The sequence below is a fragment of the Cnephaeus nilssonii genome (assembly GCF_951640355.1).
Source record: "Cnephaeus nilssonii genome assembly, chromosome: 8".
Taxonomy (NCBI): Eukaryota; Metazoa; Chordata; class Mammalia; order Chiroptera; family Vespertilionidae; genus Cnephaeus; species Cnephaeus nilssonii.
The window spans coordinates 85,972,075-85,987,186 of record NC_137079.1 but is presented as its reverse complement, the minus strand read 5'-3'; the positions used below and the strand labels follow the sequence as shown (position 1 = coordinate 85,987,186).

The 15,112-nt window shown below is 41.0% G+C and overlaps 1 protein-coding gene and 1 pseudogene across 2 annotated transcripts in view; one reads left to right on the top strand and one right to left on the bottom strand.

The window, feature by feature from the left end:
* The window catches only part of COG3 (component of oligomeric golgi complex 3), an 80,784-nt gene that overhangs the window by 58,176 nt on the left and 7,496 nt on the right, over positions 1-15,112 (bottom strand). Inside the window, exons 2-5 of the mRNA XM_079779609.1 lie at positions 7,223-7,369; positions 3,384-3,445; positions 1,900-2,065; positions 857-931 (exon numbers count right to left, since the gene is read on the bottom strand). Of these exons, the coding sequence (XP_079635735.1) occupies positions 857-931; positions 1,900-2,065; positions 3,384-3,445; positions 7,223-7,369 (450 nt within the window). The remainder of the gene's footprint in view (positions 1-856; positions 932-1,899; positions 2,066-3,383; positions 3,446-7,222; positions 7,370-15,112) is intronic.
* On the top strand, positions 3,511-4,535 carry LOC307104438 (large ribosomal subunit protein uL22-like; annotated as a pseudogene). Its single transcript has one exon. The product of its transcript is annotated as a large ribosomal subunit protein uL22-like (transcript).

The following is a 15,112-nucleotide window of genomic DNA, read 5'->3' as shown; positions in this document are numbered from 1 at the left end:
CGCGGCTTTAAGGGTGTCTGCGGAGTGAGCGGGGTCCCTCCAGCAGGTGGGGTCCCTCAGCTGGGCCTGCGGGGATCGGCTGAAACTGGCTCTCCGACATCCCCTGAGAGGTGCCAGATTACAAGAGGGTAGTTCTCAGGTGACGCACCCCAGAATCAGGCTCCCTCCTCTCTGGTTCCAGGGTGCGCACCCAAGAACCACCATTGCCAAGTCACCGCAGCTCGGCAGCTCCTGCATTGAGCATCTGCCCCCTGGTGGTCAGACACGTCATCGTTATCGGTAGAATGGTCAGGCAGTCACTTAGCTTTTTATATATATAGATAGTTCAACCATAGCAAGATTTAAAATTTGATATTTCTTCTTATAATTTTCCTCACAGCTTATAAATAAGATACTATAAGAGGTAACCAACAAAGATTTTTTTAATATTTTTAAACATATTTTTATTGATTTCAGAGAGGGAGAGAGAAAGAGAAACAATGAATCACTGATCAGCTGCCTCCCACACACCCCCTGGGATCAAGCACACAACCCAGGCATGTGCCCTGACCAGGAATAAAACCATGACCACCTGGTTCATAGGTCGACACTCAACCACTGAGCCACACCGGCCAGACAACAAAAAGACTTTTTGTAACAGTAATACAATTTAAACAGAACTATTACTTAAATCATATTTGAAAAAAATCTGAAATGGTAATGGTATGTCCATCAGCCACAAAGAGGAATACTTTCAGCAAGCAAACTATTAAATTAAAATATAACTCAAGCCAATTTACAGGTTTCAAGATTATACTCAGAAAGGGAAATACAAAATAAAGTCACTAACTTTACAAAAAATAAAAAACATGCTTACTGTGTTAATAGTTTCCAATTCATTGAAATAGGAAAGCTTTTGTTGAATGTTTTCAGCCAGATCAACAAGTTCCGACTTGCATTTTTTAAAAGAGAAAAATCAGTTATTACGAGAACATAAAAATCAACACTCCAGTCTCAAAAATTATCTAAATTGATATACATCCTATATAATAAAAGGCTAATATGCAAATTGACCCAACAGCAGAACGACTGGTCACTATGACACGCACTGACCACCAGGGGCCAGACGCTCAACGCAGGAGCTACGCCCTGGTGGTCAGTGCACTCCCATGGGGGAGCACCACTCAGCCAGAAGCCGGCTCATGGCTGGCCAGTGCAGCGGCCGTGGTGGGAGCCTCTCCCACCTCTGTGGCAGCGCTAAGGACCCCTCACGGAATGTCTGCCAAGGGGTCCCGAGCTGAGGGGACCCCCCCACCACCACCACCAGTGCACAAATGTTGTGCACCGGGCCTCTAGTAAGATGTAAGATTTCAGGATAATGCTCAAAGATTTTTGCAATCATGAACTAAAATCAGCAATGATTATCACAGTAAATTATACAGTAACCTTACAAAATAATAAATTATTAATTGCCTTTTAAAAAACAACACATAAAGAAAACTCTGAGATAAACATAGTAATGAAAATTGTCTATCTTAAGTCACAATTTAAACACTACCAACATGACTTCATCTTTTCTTAAACTCCATCATTACCCATAATCGCTATGCCTGTTTCAAAAGTATCAATGATAAAGAGCAGACAGAGCAAATTAATATATATTCTTCACCTGAAAGTGTACTGAGACCTAATAGCTCAAAACATAGGAAAACTTATCCTTGCCCCTGTTCAGATAAGCTTATTTAGAATGAAAAGAAGACTGTCAATGTAATATTTTGCACTCTTAATAGCACAGGACCTTATATAGAGCAGTGTTCAATATATAAGTTGGAGAAATTAAGGAAACTGGAATTAAACAGTATTCATCTATTTTAAAATAAAATAGTATAATCACTGACCCCCTCTCTTACTCCAAATTACCTGTTCTTTTAGGAGTTGTTCACAGGCTTCGTGTAGGGTTCCTGTCTTATTGGACACAAAAAGATACTGTTTCTGCAATGATTCCAGATGCTGAAGAGCATTGTTTACATCATTCAATATAGCATCACACTGCTCCTGAAACCCAGACAAGTAATCCCTCATCTGTCTAGAAAACAGAACCAAAAGGGGATTGGCAATAATATTTTCCCCCAATAAACATAGAAAATAAACAACAAAGTCTCATTTTTCCCCCAAACACTTGAATTTCAGGAGGAAAGTCAGGCCTATTCACTACAGTTCATTATATTCAGAAATCTACCAAAAGCTATGTTACAGACTGTTTCAATACTTAAGAAGGAAAATTATTGAAACTAAAAGGAGCAGCAACAACAACAAAAACAATTAAAAAATAAAAAGCCCAGCCGGTGTGGCTCAGTGGTTGAGTGTCGACCTATGAACCAGGAGGTCACGGTTTGATTCCCGGTCAGGACACATGCCTGGATTGCAGGCTCCATCCTCAGTGTGGGGCATGCAGGAGGCAACCAATGATTCTCTCTCATCAGTAATGTTTCTATCAGTCTCTACCAGTCTCTCTCCCTTTTACTTCCTCTCAGAAATCAATAAATACTTTTTTTTTTTAATTTTTAAAAGAAGCAATAAAAGGAATCAGCCCTGAAGCCATAGACTGGCTTTTGACATGTAAGGCAATAAATCACCAGCTCAACTTTCAAAGTCTGGGACACAAGGGCCATCCATCCCAAGGCATCAAGTAGGTCAATCCTTCAGTTCACTTCCACCTTTGAGAGAGAGTGTGATGTCATGGGAAGAATTCTGGACTCAAAATTAGAAGACCTAAGTCTAAATCCCAGCTCTGCCCAAGTCTCCATGACATTAGGCAAGCTACTTAATATCTCTAGGCCTCAGTTTGCTCATTTGTAAAATGGGAATAATATTATCTTTTCTCACAGAGCTGCTATAAAGATTAAATGGAATCATACATCAAATGCTTAGCAATTACAGTCACTTAATAAATGTTCACTGAATACAAGCCATAGTCCCCAAATCCGCCAGAAACTGTATACCACCATTTCTCCCATGCTATCAATATATACAAACAGAACAACATAGTTACACCCATAGGTGGCCATCCATAAAGTCTCTTGGGTCTCCCCTTCTGAAGAAAGGCAACAAACACCTCTTAGAGTTCCTGTACAATTACACTTGAACCCAAACCTTTCTAGAGTTATCTAAAAACCAATGTCTGCCCCCTCCCCAACTTATTAATTACAATGTAATTTTTTTTTTCAATTACACAGCTTCTAATATCAGTTAAACCAAATCCTCTCCCTGGCTATTTTTAAAGAAAATATTGCTGTTGGATTTTTCTTTGTATGTTAATTTTATTTAGAGACACAGGTTACAAAATGTTTCAGATGACTGTGATCTAACAATTAGGATAGCCAACAAATGCAAGAGCCACATACCTATATTTAGTTTCTTCATCCTGATCCATCTGAGTTTGTAGCTTTGCAAACCATGAGAAAAACTGGAAAAATAAAGAATATTATATTGTCAACAAAACTAAAACAGACAAAATGAAAAGTGGCTACATGCTAAACAGCAAGTCAAAAGAGTAACACTAATTCTTATTGTTTGGGGATCAGACATTAATAATTGGTTTTAAACCCGGGAACAATTTAATTGTATAGTCAAATCTACATGCTAGGAAAAGCAAAGGATATTAAAAACAATGGCCCACAGACATCAATGTGGTGATTTCCGGGGAGAGGGAGGAGCAGAGAAAATGGAGAAGGGTATGGGGGGGATAAATGGTGATGGACAGAGACTTCACTTGGAGTGGTGAACACGTAGTATAGTGTACAGATAATGTGTTGTGGAATTGTGCACCTGAAACCTATATAATTTTGAACCAGTATCACCCTAGTAAATTCAATAAAAAAGAAAAAAAATGGGTCATTTTCAGAGTTAATTTAAAAAGAGTATTAAAGATATAATACACAAGAAATATTCTGCTCTTCCCCAAAGCGGCCAGAGGTGACCTCTGAAAATGATTCACTATTCACTTGACTCAGAAAACCCTACAAAATCATGCAAATCAAGAGGCTCAAATCTTCGTGTTCACTTTATGAACACTCATGAAACTGCCCAAGCCACCAAGGTATGCATATTCAAAAAGCCACCAAGTATCTGAAGGATGTCACTTTACAGAAGCAATGTGTGCCATTCCATCGTTAGAATGGTGGAGTTGGTAGATATGCCCAGGCAAAACAGTGGGGCTGGACACAGGGTCAGTGGCCCAAAAAGGTTGCTGAATTTTTGCTGCATGTGCTTAAAAATGCAGAGACCACTGCTGAACTTAAGCATTAGATGTAGGTTTTCTGGTCATTGAGCACATCCAGGTGAACAAAGCTCCCAAGATGCAGTGTAGAACTTACAGAGCCCAAGGGTAGATTAACCCATGCATGAGTTCTCCCTGCCACAGTGAAAGGATTCTTACTGAAAAAGAGTAGATTGTTTCTAAACCAGAAGAGGAGGTGGCACAGAAGAAAGGGATGTCCCAAAAGAAACTGAAGAAACAAAACTTATGGCCTGGGAGTAAATTCGGCATAAAATAAATACCAATAAAAGTAAAGGCAAAATATATATATATATATATATATATATATATATATATATATATATATATATATATTTCTTCCTGAGAGGCTAAAGCCTATTTGCTAGTTTGCCAATTCTGAGTATATAACATTGGGCTTTGAGTAAATATTAATATTATCTAGTAGGAATTGTGAGAATATAAACTCATCCTATCTAATAAAAGAGTAATATGCAAATTGACTGTCACTCCAACACACAAGATTGCTGCCCCCGTGTGGTCAAAGATGGTTGCCCCCATGTGGACACAAGATGGCTGCCACAAGATGGCCAAAGGGGAGGGCGGTTGGGAGGAACCAGGCCTGCAAGGGAGGGCAGTTGGGGGCGATGAAGCCTGCAGGAAAGGGCAGTTGGGGGGGACCCAGGCCTGCAGGGGAGAGCAGTTGGGGGGGACCAGGCCTACAGGGGAGGGCAGTTGGGGGGGCCAGGCCTGCAGGGGAGGGCAGTTGGGGGGAACCAGGCCTACAGGGGAGGGCAGTTGGGGGGGACCCAGGCCTGCAGAAGAGAGCAGTTGGGGGGGACCAGGCCTACAGGGGAGGGAAGTTGGGGGGGACCAGGCCTACAGAACAGGGCAGTTAGGGATGACCAGGCCTGCAGGGGAGGGCAGTTTGGGGGGGACCCAGGCCTGCAGAGGAGGGCAGTTGGGGGGGGCCAGGCCTGCAGGAGAGGGCAGTTAGGGGTGACCGGGTCGGCAGGGGAGGGCAGTTGGGGGAGACCAGGCCGGCAGGGAAGGACAGTTAGGGGTGACCAGGCCCACAGGGGAGGGCAGATAGGGGCAATCGGGCTGGCAGGGGAGCAGTTAGGCATCAATCAAGCTGGCAGGGGAGTGGTTAGGGGGTGATCAGGCTGGCAGGCAGAAGCGGTTAGGGGCAATCAGGAAGGCAGGCAGGCGAGCAGTTGGGAGCCAGCAGTCCTGGATTGTGAGAGGGATGTCCAACTGCCTGTTTCCGATCCGGGTAGGGTCGGAACTATACGGGCAGTCAGACATCCCTCAAGGGGTCCCAGATTGGAGAGGGTGCAGGCTGGGCTGAGGGACACACAGCCCCGTGCACAAATTTCGTGCACCAGGCCTCTAGTAAATTATATAACAGACTGGTTTAAGAACATGGACTCTTGTATCAACTAATCCTAAGTTTGAATTCTGGCCCTATATTATGAAAATATCTATTATTAAAAAGAGATGGGAGAGGTTGACCATGACCATGACAAGCATAAGGGAACTTTCTGGGCCAATGGAAATATTTTATATCTTGTCTATATCTTACACAGGTTAAAACTCACCAAAGTGTGCACTTAAAATGATTACATTTTATTGTACATAAATTATAACTCAATATATTAGATTTTTCTAAATTTAAAAAGAGATATACAAGTGCAAATTTAATCCAGATGACTTTTTTAATAGTCTAAGTAAGTTCACAGACCTGGTACAAGTTATCTTCTATAATTCTCAAGTGGGATTGAAGTCAAAATATGCTTTATTCTCTCAAGATACTTAGCTTGACAAGTACCTTGGCTATCATTTACTGCACCCTGATTGTGTGCCTGCCACATACTGCATTTACATGCATTATCTTATTTAATTTTCGCAAAACTCCTATGATATAGGTATATAATTATTATTTACTCATAAGGAAACTAAAGACCTAAGAATAAAAAGTAATTTTCCTAAGCTCACAAGGATGGTAAGCAACACAGGTGACTTTCAGATCCAGGGCCTGACTCGAGAGCTAGAGCTCTTAGTCACTTTACTGCACTTCTTCCCTCAACTTACTATACCTACAGGTCAGCACATCTGCTTTATGTTTTACTCAGTAAATGCCTCAGCTTTGATTCTTCACAGAACAGAAAGAGGAGCAGAGGAAGTGGCAGAAGAAACTATTGAACATATAGATTTTTAATCAGGAATAAGCAAAAAGCAAGAGAAGATTACACAGGCTACATTACTAAAAGTAGCTATAAGCATTCATCTGAAGAGAATATTTAGTTGTTGTTGTTTTTTTAATTACCTAGCCATAACCCATGGACACAGACAATAGTGTATGAAGGCCTGGGGAGGCAGCAGGAGTAGAGGGGTCAATAGGGAAGGTGCGGGGGGAGGGGACATCTATAATACTTTCAACAATAAAGATAAATTATAAAATAAATTTACCTAAAAATAGAATGGTATGTGTATGTGTCTGTGTGTGTATGTACACACACACTGCATGCTGGAGGGGAACATAACATAGACATACACTGGAGGAAGTCAAAAGTACATAAAATACTAAAACCTTAATAAATACAGTAATTTATCAACATCTAAACTTGAAATACCATATTTTTCTCTGTATTCCAAATATAATTGGGCAAAAGGTTCATTTAAAATACTTAATAGCCACAACTAACACAAAATCAAGAATGTTCTAAAAAGATTTTAACTACACTGTGGGGCAAAAGTAGAATTACAATTGTAAGTACACAAAACAGCTTATTCTTGTATTATTATTGTATTATTTTTCACACAAACAACTCTAAACCTACTTTTGTCCCACCCTGTATAGTTTCAAAAGTTCAGAACTTTTAATTAGGATCTTTTTTATTGGCCCTGTATCAAGACATTTAATTTAAAATAATCAAAATCCTTAGAAACAATATTGCCACTCACCTGCTGTGCCGTTTCTATTTTTTCTTCTTCCATTTCTAATGAAATGAAACCATTCAAGAGAATGTCTTCTGTAGATTCAGGTACTATTGAAGTCTGCGAAATGGGCAGCGACTGGGACGTTAAATTGCATAAGTCTTCAATTGGGAGCTTGAAAAAGAAGAGCCACAAAGATATTTAAATAACTTGAAAATTCACTTAACTCAAGACTGGTATTACAACTCAGTTGTTTTGAAAGATAAATGTAAGTTTTCTATTAAATCATTTGAGGTTAATGCCATGTAATGCTAACATTTATAACTAGGCTCTCTCTATATTAATGCTAGTCTCAAAACGTCAACATGACACTGATACCCACCATTAGTAAAATATGGTTTTTTAGTTACCTTTCTACTGGTGATGAATCTATGCTAATGCACACACATTTTCTTACTTGAACAGCTTGTCAACTAGCATCAAAGGCAACACCTGTGTGCTGTTGAAAGTAGGTTGTCCTCCGCATTATCTAACACAAAAAAGCCTGACCTCATTAACACCAACCAACAGAAAACAAATCACACCCAAGAATTAAGTACCAATAAACATTAACTCCTACCATTTCCACCACTGGCACACTTTACCCACACCTTCTTGCTGACAAATTTTGAAATTACAACTACATAGAATTTCAGTTTCCCAACTGTTTCAGAGAGTCCCACATACAAGGCCTCATTTTGATGCCATCAGACCTACAATACTTTCTAGTTCTCCACTACTACTAAAGGTAGTCCAGTGCTAACTTACCTGTAGTGGAACAGACACACTATTTTTAGACCTAAAAGAAAGGGAGTGTAGATGCTGGGGAAGTTGTAAAAGGGCCTAACTGTTTTGTTTCAATTCGTTTTCAGCTCATGGCATTTAAGGTCCAGCAATATAAAATATTGATCCAATGTCTTAAAAAACTGCCTCCCTGTCTATTTTTCTAGATATAAAAACTTCATCTGAAGACAGTATTTTCTCTTTAAAGCTAAAATAAACTAGATGCAAATTACACCATCACTAATTTAAAAATACAACCCTTTAGCCCTAGCTGGTGTGGCTCAGTTGGTTGGAGCATTGTCCTGTACACGGAGAGGCAGTGGGTTTGATTCTCAGTCAGGACACATACCCTGGTTGTGGGTTCAATTCACAGTCAGGCACGTTCAGGAGGAAACCAATTGAGGTTTGCTTTCACATAGATGTTTCTCTCTCTCTCTTTCTCTCTCTCTCTCTCTCTCTCTCTCTCTCTCTCTCTCTCTCTCCATTCTCTCTCTCTCAAAAAATCAAAAAAAGCATGTCCTTGGGTGAGAATAACAAAAAATACAACTCTTTAAATATAGGGGGTTTTGCACCTAGGTTCGGGGGGGGGGGGGGGGGGAAATACCTTCTTGCACAGAAAATAACATTATAGTGCAGCCTGGTTTGAACTTTGCTCCTGCTCATTTATAAGCTACGTGATCATGGGCAAATTACTTTCTGCTTCTAATCCTCAAATTCCTCGCTGTAAAATAGGATCTACATTATCTGTATCAAAAGGCCATTGTGAAAAGAAGTAAACAGAGGTTCCACAGAAAGCAGGCTTCTAAGACGGCTAGGAAGCTGCAGACCAAAAAAAAGGGGGGGGGGGGCGGGTTCTGGTTGTGCTTTCTGCCTCAAGAGCCAAGAAGGGCTAGATCAGCTGTCGCCAACTGGTGGTCTGTGAGGTCTGAAAGGTTGGTGACCACCGGTTTAAGGAAATCTTTGAAGCAGCAGTCGCCAACCGGTGGTCCATGGACCACTGATGGTCCGTGAGGTCCGAAAGGTTGGTGACCGCTGGGCTAGATGTATGTCAGATTAAGGGCATCACTTGTTCATATAAACTCTTCCTGAATGGTGACATAACCTTTGAGTATAAAAGGACTGTGGCGCAGTAAGAATTAAGTTTCTCAAATCCGGTGAGACTCTATCTTGAGTTTAAAGTGTCACTAGCAAGAATTGTGGAGGACAAATGAAGCTGTGCTGAGATGAGTCGCACCTGCTCATACTCTGTACAACCACCCCAATTACCAACAACAAGCTGCCTCCTTGAAGAGAGGGAGGTAAACACATCAGAGACCGTGCTACATGTACTTATCATAATGCCTGTCACATAGTGAACACAATAAATTTGAGCTATTGCTATTTATCATATTATTAGTATTCCTATTTAGTAGCAGCAACAGAGTAATTTCATAAATCAGAATTTATACTGCTTCTTGAGCATAGAATAGTCCATAAGCTATCTTTACAAAATTATATTTTACTAGTGGTAAAATTCATCTCTGAACAGATCATGACAAAATTCTATCAGCACTGTTTACACAATACTACGGGCAACAATGAAGAGACATTGATTAGGCTCAGATCTGAAAAACATACCAGAAAGCTCATGGAGGCTAAGCTAAGATCAAAAAAGCTGGACAGTGTTGCTTGCACCCTAATAAGAAAAAGACAAATAATCTACAAAAGCATAACTATTCTTGAATCCATCAGAGGGCTGAGATTACAGAGTATCCAAGTAGCTTAAAATCCATGTGAGATGGGCACCTCCAGAGAGACAGAATGTGAGCATGATCATGGAAAAAGAAATAACAAGCAGCATACAAGTAGGTAAGAATTCAGCTAAAATTTCTTACAAATTGTAAAAGGCTAGGGTGTAAGTACAAAATGCCTGGAAGCCACAAACACAAAAGGATTTAGCACCCACACACCTGGTTTTCTTCACAGACCTCCATGCTCCCGAGAAAGAATGAGAACAAGTGGTGCAGGCCTCAAAAAGGAGATGGCTGTGGGAAAGCATAGCATAAAGCCTCATCCGGACCCTTCTTCCCAGTGGAACAAAACTCTAAGAAACTAAAAAAAAAAAAAAAAAGCAGCACCTTATCATCCCTAGAACACAGAGGAAGACCCACTAAGGCTGGAGAAAGAGAAGAGAAAACACTGCTAACCCTACAAGAGAGGCGAGACACGATCCAAGACCTAGAACAACAGAAGTCTGCTGAGACCAGAGGAGAGCAGAATCAATGAGAAAGCTCCATCTCCAAGACCCACGAGCAAAGCGCCTGCATCAGACTGAGGCTAGATATGGATGACAGAAAACTCACACCTACCACTCACTACGAGGCTAGAAAGCACCAGCATCTACTGCTATGAGAGGGGCAAAGCACAGACACTCTCTGAGACATAGGCACAGAGCTTACCAAAAGCTGAGGGCAGAGGAGAAATGTTAAGAAAACCCTGCAGAAACCCAGCCCCAATGCTATGCAAAAGGTAACACTAGAGAAATTTGGAACCAGATTCCCTCTCATCCCTGATGTTTCTCTCTCCCTCTCCCTTCCTCTCTGAAATCAATAAAAATATATTTTTTAAATACCCACAGTGGACTCATCAGTACATTCAACACAGCTAAAGAATCAGTGAACTAAAAGATAACCAGAGCAACAACAAAACTGAACCTAGCTCAACTCCTGACTAGACTGGTTCAACTCCCCACACTAAGAATCTAACTGAAGAGGTGTTCTTATTTCAACACACGAATACTATTTTCCTCATTCTGAACTACCCTGAACACAATGTCCAGTATTTACTCAAAATTACATTAAAAAGCAAGGGAAGCCTTGGGTGGTGTGGCTTACTTATTAAAGTGTTGGCCCACCCACCAAAGGGTCACAGGTTCTATTCCGGTCAAGGGCATGTGGGTTGCGGGTTCAATCCCCAGTAGAGGGTGTGCAGGAGGCAGCCAATCAATGATATTTCTCTGTCATCGATGTATCTATCTCTCTATCCCTCCCCCTTCCTCTCTCTCTAAAAGAAAAAGAATCAATAAAAACATATTTTAGCCATAGCCAGTTTGGCTCAGTGGATAGAGTGTAGGCCTGCAGACTGAAGTGTCCCGAGTTCAATTCCGGTCAAGGGCACATGCCTGGGTTGCAAGCTAGATCCCCAGTAGGGGGCATGCAGGAGGCAGTCAATCAATGATTCTCTCTCATCATTGATGTTTCTATCTCTCTCTCCCTCTCCCTTCCTCTCTGAAATCAATAAAAATATATTTAAAAAATAAATAAAAATAACATGTGTTTAAAAATAAAATAAAGAAAAATAATAAAAATCAATGGAAAATATCCTCAAATGGGGATTAACAAAAAAATCTATAATAATAAAAGCATACTATGCTAATTAGACCAGACAGCCGGCCGAACGACCTTCTGGATGAAGCCAGGGCTGCTGTGAGGGCCAAGCCCCTTGCACAAATTTCGTATATCAGGCCTCTAATAATAATAATAAAGCAAAGGGGGGGGGGGGACAACTCATTGCCAAGAGACAAAGCACTCAACAGAGCCAGTATCAGAAATGACCTGGATACTTCAACTATCAGATAATGAATTTAAATAACTGTAACTAAAATAAATAAATAGATAAATAAATAAATAAATAAATAAATAAATAAATAAATAAATAACTGTAACTATATTACTAATATGTAACTAATAGGTTAGTTATAAAGCCCCTGGTATACGATAGATTTAAAAGAAATGAACAAATGCAGAATTTCAGCAGAAAAATGAAAACTTAAGTGTCAAAAATAAATATCATAACAACTGAGATAAAAAATACCTGCACCCTAGCTGACTTGGCTCAGTAGATAGAGCATCGGCCTGCAGACTGAAGGGTCCCGGGTTCGATTCTGGTCAAGGGCACATGCCCGGGTTGCAGGCTCAATCCCCAGTGGGGGGCGTGCAGGAGGCAGCCAATCAATGATTCTCTCTCATCATTGATGTTTCTATTTCTCTCTTTCCCTCTCTCTTCCTCTCTGAAATCAATAAAAAATATTTTTTTTAAAAAAGACTTCTTTGTAAAAAAAAATGGATTGAAGACTTATATGTTAGGCTTGAAACCATAAATATCCTAGAAGAAAACATAGGCAGTAAAATCTCAGACATTTCTCATAGCAATATTTTTCCTGGCATATCTCCTCAGCAAGGGAAAACAAAAGAAAAAATAAAGAAATGGGATTACTAGTACTTCAAACTAAAAATTTCTTGCACAGTGAAAGAAAGCATCAACAGAGGGTCAGACCTGCATTACCACCATCCAGAACTGAAATATCATTGCTGACAATGTGCACATAAGGAACTGTTTGACATTGAAATTGGGTCTCAAAAGAACTGTTGGCCCAGAAAGAAACTCACTACAGACTGATTCATTTGCCTGTCAGCATAACCATTATTGCTTGTCTCATTTTCGGTTCTTATAAGTATATTTCTAGTAGCACATGATCTCACTCATCTAGGGGAAATGATGAAAAACATAGACTGATGAACAAGAACAGACCCAGAAACAAGGAGGCATGGATCAGGCTGTCGGGCCTCAGAGGGAGGGTAGGGGAGGGTGCGGATATAGGGGAGAGATCAACCAAAGGACTTGTGTGCATGCATATGAGCCTAACCAGTGGTTAAGGACAACAGGGGGGTGGGGGCATTCGTGGGGAGGGGTGTGGGATGGGAATGGGGGGATGAGGACAAATATGTGATACCTTAATCAATAAAGAAATTAAAAAAAAAAAAAGAAAGCATCAACAAAATGAAAAGACAAACCACTGAATGGGAGAACATATTCACCAACAATACATCTGATAAGGAGTTAATATGCAAAATTTATAAAGAATTTATAAAACTCAACACCAAAAGAACAAACAATACAATTAAAAAGTGGGCAAAGAACCTGAAGAGACACTTCTCCAAAGAGGACATTCAGATAGATGGCCAATAGACATATGAAAAGAGGCTCAATGTCACTAATCATCAGAGAAATGCAAATTAAGCCACAATGTGATATCACCTCACACCTGTAAGAATGGCTCATTAATAAATCAACAAACTACAAGTGTTGGCAAGGATGTGGAGAAAAAGGAACACCTTGTGCACTATTGGTGGAATGCAGACTGATGCAGCCACTATGGAAAGCAGTATGGAGTTACATCAAAAAATTTAAATTGAGGGGGAGGGGTCAATAGGGGAAAAAGGAGACAAATGTAAAACTTTAGACAACAAATTAAAAAATTTAAATTGGAACTGCCTTATAACCAGCAATTCCACTTCTAGGAATATAATCCAAAGAAACCCCAAACACTAATTCCAAAGAACATATGCACCCCTATGTTCATTGCAGCATTATTTATAACTAGAGGCCCAGTGCAGGAATTCATGCACAAGTGGGGTTCCTCTGGGTGGCCTGCAGGGATCGGGCTGAAACCCGCAGTCCAACGCCGCCTGCAGCTCCTACCTGCTGCTCCCACTCATCCCGGCCCCACTGTGCCTGCCGCGAACTCGCGCCCAATCAGTCCCGATTGGGAGAGGCTGGTGCTGCCACAGCAGCGCTCGCCAGTCATGAGCTCCACATCTGTCGCCTCCCAAGGGGAGTGACCTGAGGGATCGGGCTGAAACCGGCTCTCCAACATCCCCAAGGGGGTCTCAAATTGCAAGAGGGCACAGGCCAGACTGAGGGACCCTACCAGTGCACAATCAGGCTGGGAAGGGATGACGGGAGGGCTCCAGGGCGTGTCCGGCCCATCTCCCTCCATCCCGATCGGCTGGACCCCCGCAGTAAGCTAACCTACTGGTTGGAGCATCTGCCCCCTGGTGGTCAGTGCATGTCATAGCAAGTGGTTGAGCAACCTTAGGATATCATTAGCATATTACACTTTGATTGGTTGTTCGGTTATTCTGCCATTCAGTCTATTTGCATATTACCCTTTTATTATATAGGATAGCCAAGATTTGGAAGCAGCCCAAGTGTCCATCAGTAGATGAGCGGATAAAAAAGGTAGGTTTAGCCCTAACTGGTTTGGCTCAGTGGATAGAGTGTCGGCCTGCGGATTAAAAGGTCCCAGGTTCAATTCCAGTCAAGGGCATGTACCTTGGTTGCGGGCACATCCCCAGTAGGGGGTGTGCAGGAGGCAGCTGATTGATGTTTCTCTCTCGTCAATGTTTCTAACTCTCTAACCCTCTCCCTTCCTCTCTGTAAAAAATCAATAAAAAAATATATTAAAAAAAAAAAAAAGGTAGGTTTACACAATGGAATACTACTCGGCTGTAAAAAGAAGGAAATCTTACCCTTTGTGACAGCATGGATTGACCTGGAGAGCATTACACTAAGTGAAATGAGCTGGTCAGAGAAAGACATGTACCATATGATTTCACTCATATTTGGAATCTAACAAACAAACTGAACTACCAAGCAAAATAGAGACAGACTCATAGATAGAGAGCAGGCTGACAGCCGTTAGGGGGCAAGGGGTGAAAGCTGGAGGGGTTTGAGCACTAAAGAAAAAAGAAAACACACATGGACACAAACAACAGTGTGGTGACTGCTGGGGTGAGGGGGGTATAGGGGGAAGTGGAGGAGAGTATAGGGAGGATTAATGGTGATGGAAGGAGACTTGTCTTGGAGTGGTGAACACACAAAATAGTGTACAGATGATGTGTTGTGGAATTGTGTACCTGAAAACTGCATAATTTTGTTAACCAGTGTCACTCCAATAAATTCAATAAAAAGGGGAAAATAGCATATGAGAAAATCTCCTATTAGGCACTTTTATCAAACTGTCTTCTTTTCTCAAAGCACCTGGAACAGAATGGCAAATCAGGAAGTAGGGTGGTAGTGTCACAAATTTTCCTGTCTGACCTCTCACTCACTCCGAATGTCTCTGACTTACCTGCCCTGTCCTGGATTCCAAAAGGAGCAGACATTTACCACCAGAGAGAAAAGAGCACAGATCTAGCTTCCTGATTGGCAGTCATAGAATACTATTGTCTAGTTTATGCAAATAGACACTAACATATTAAATACTAATTACAA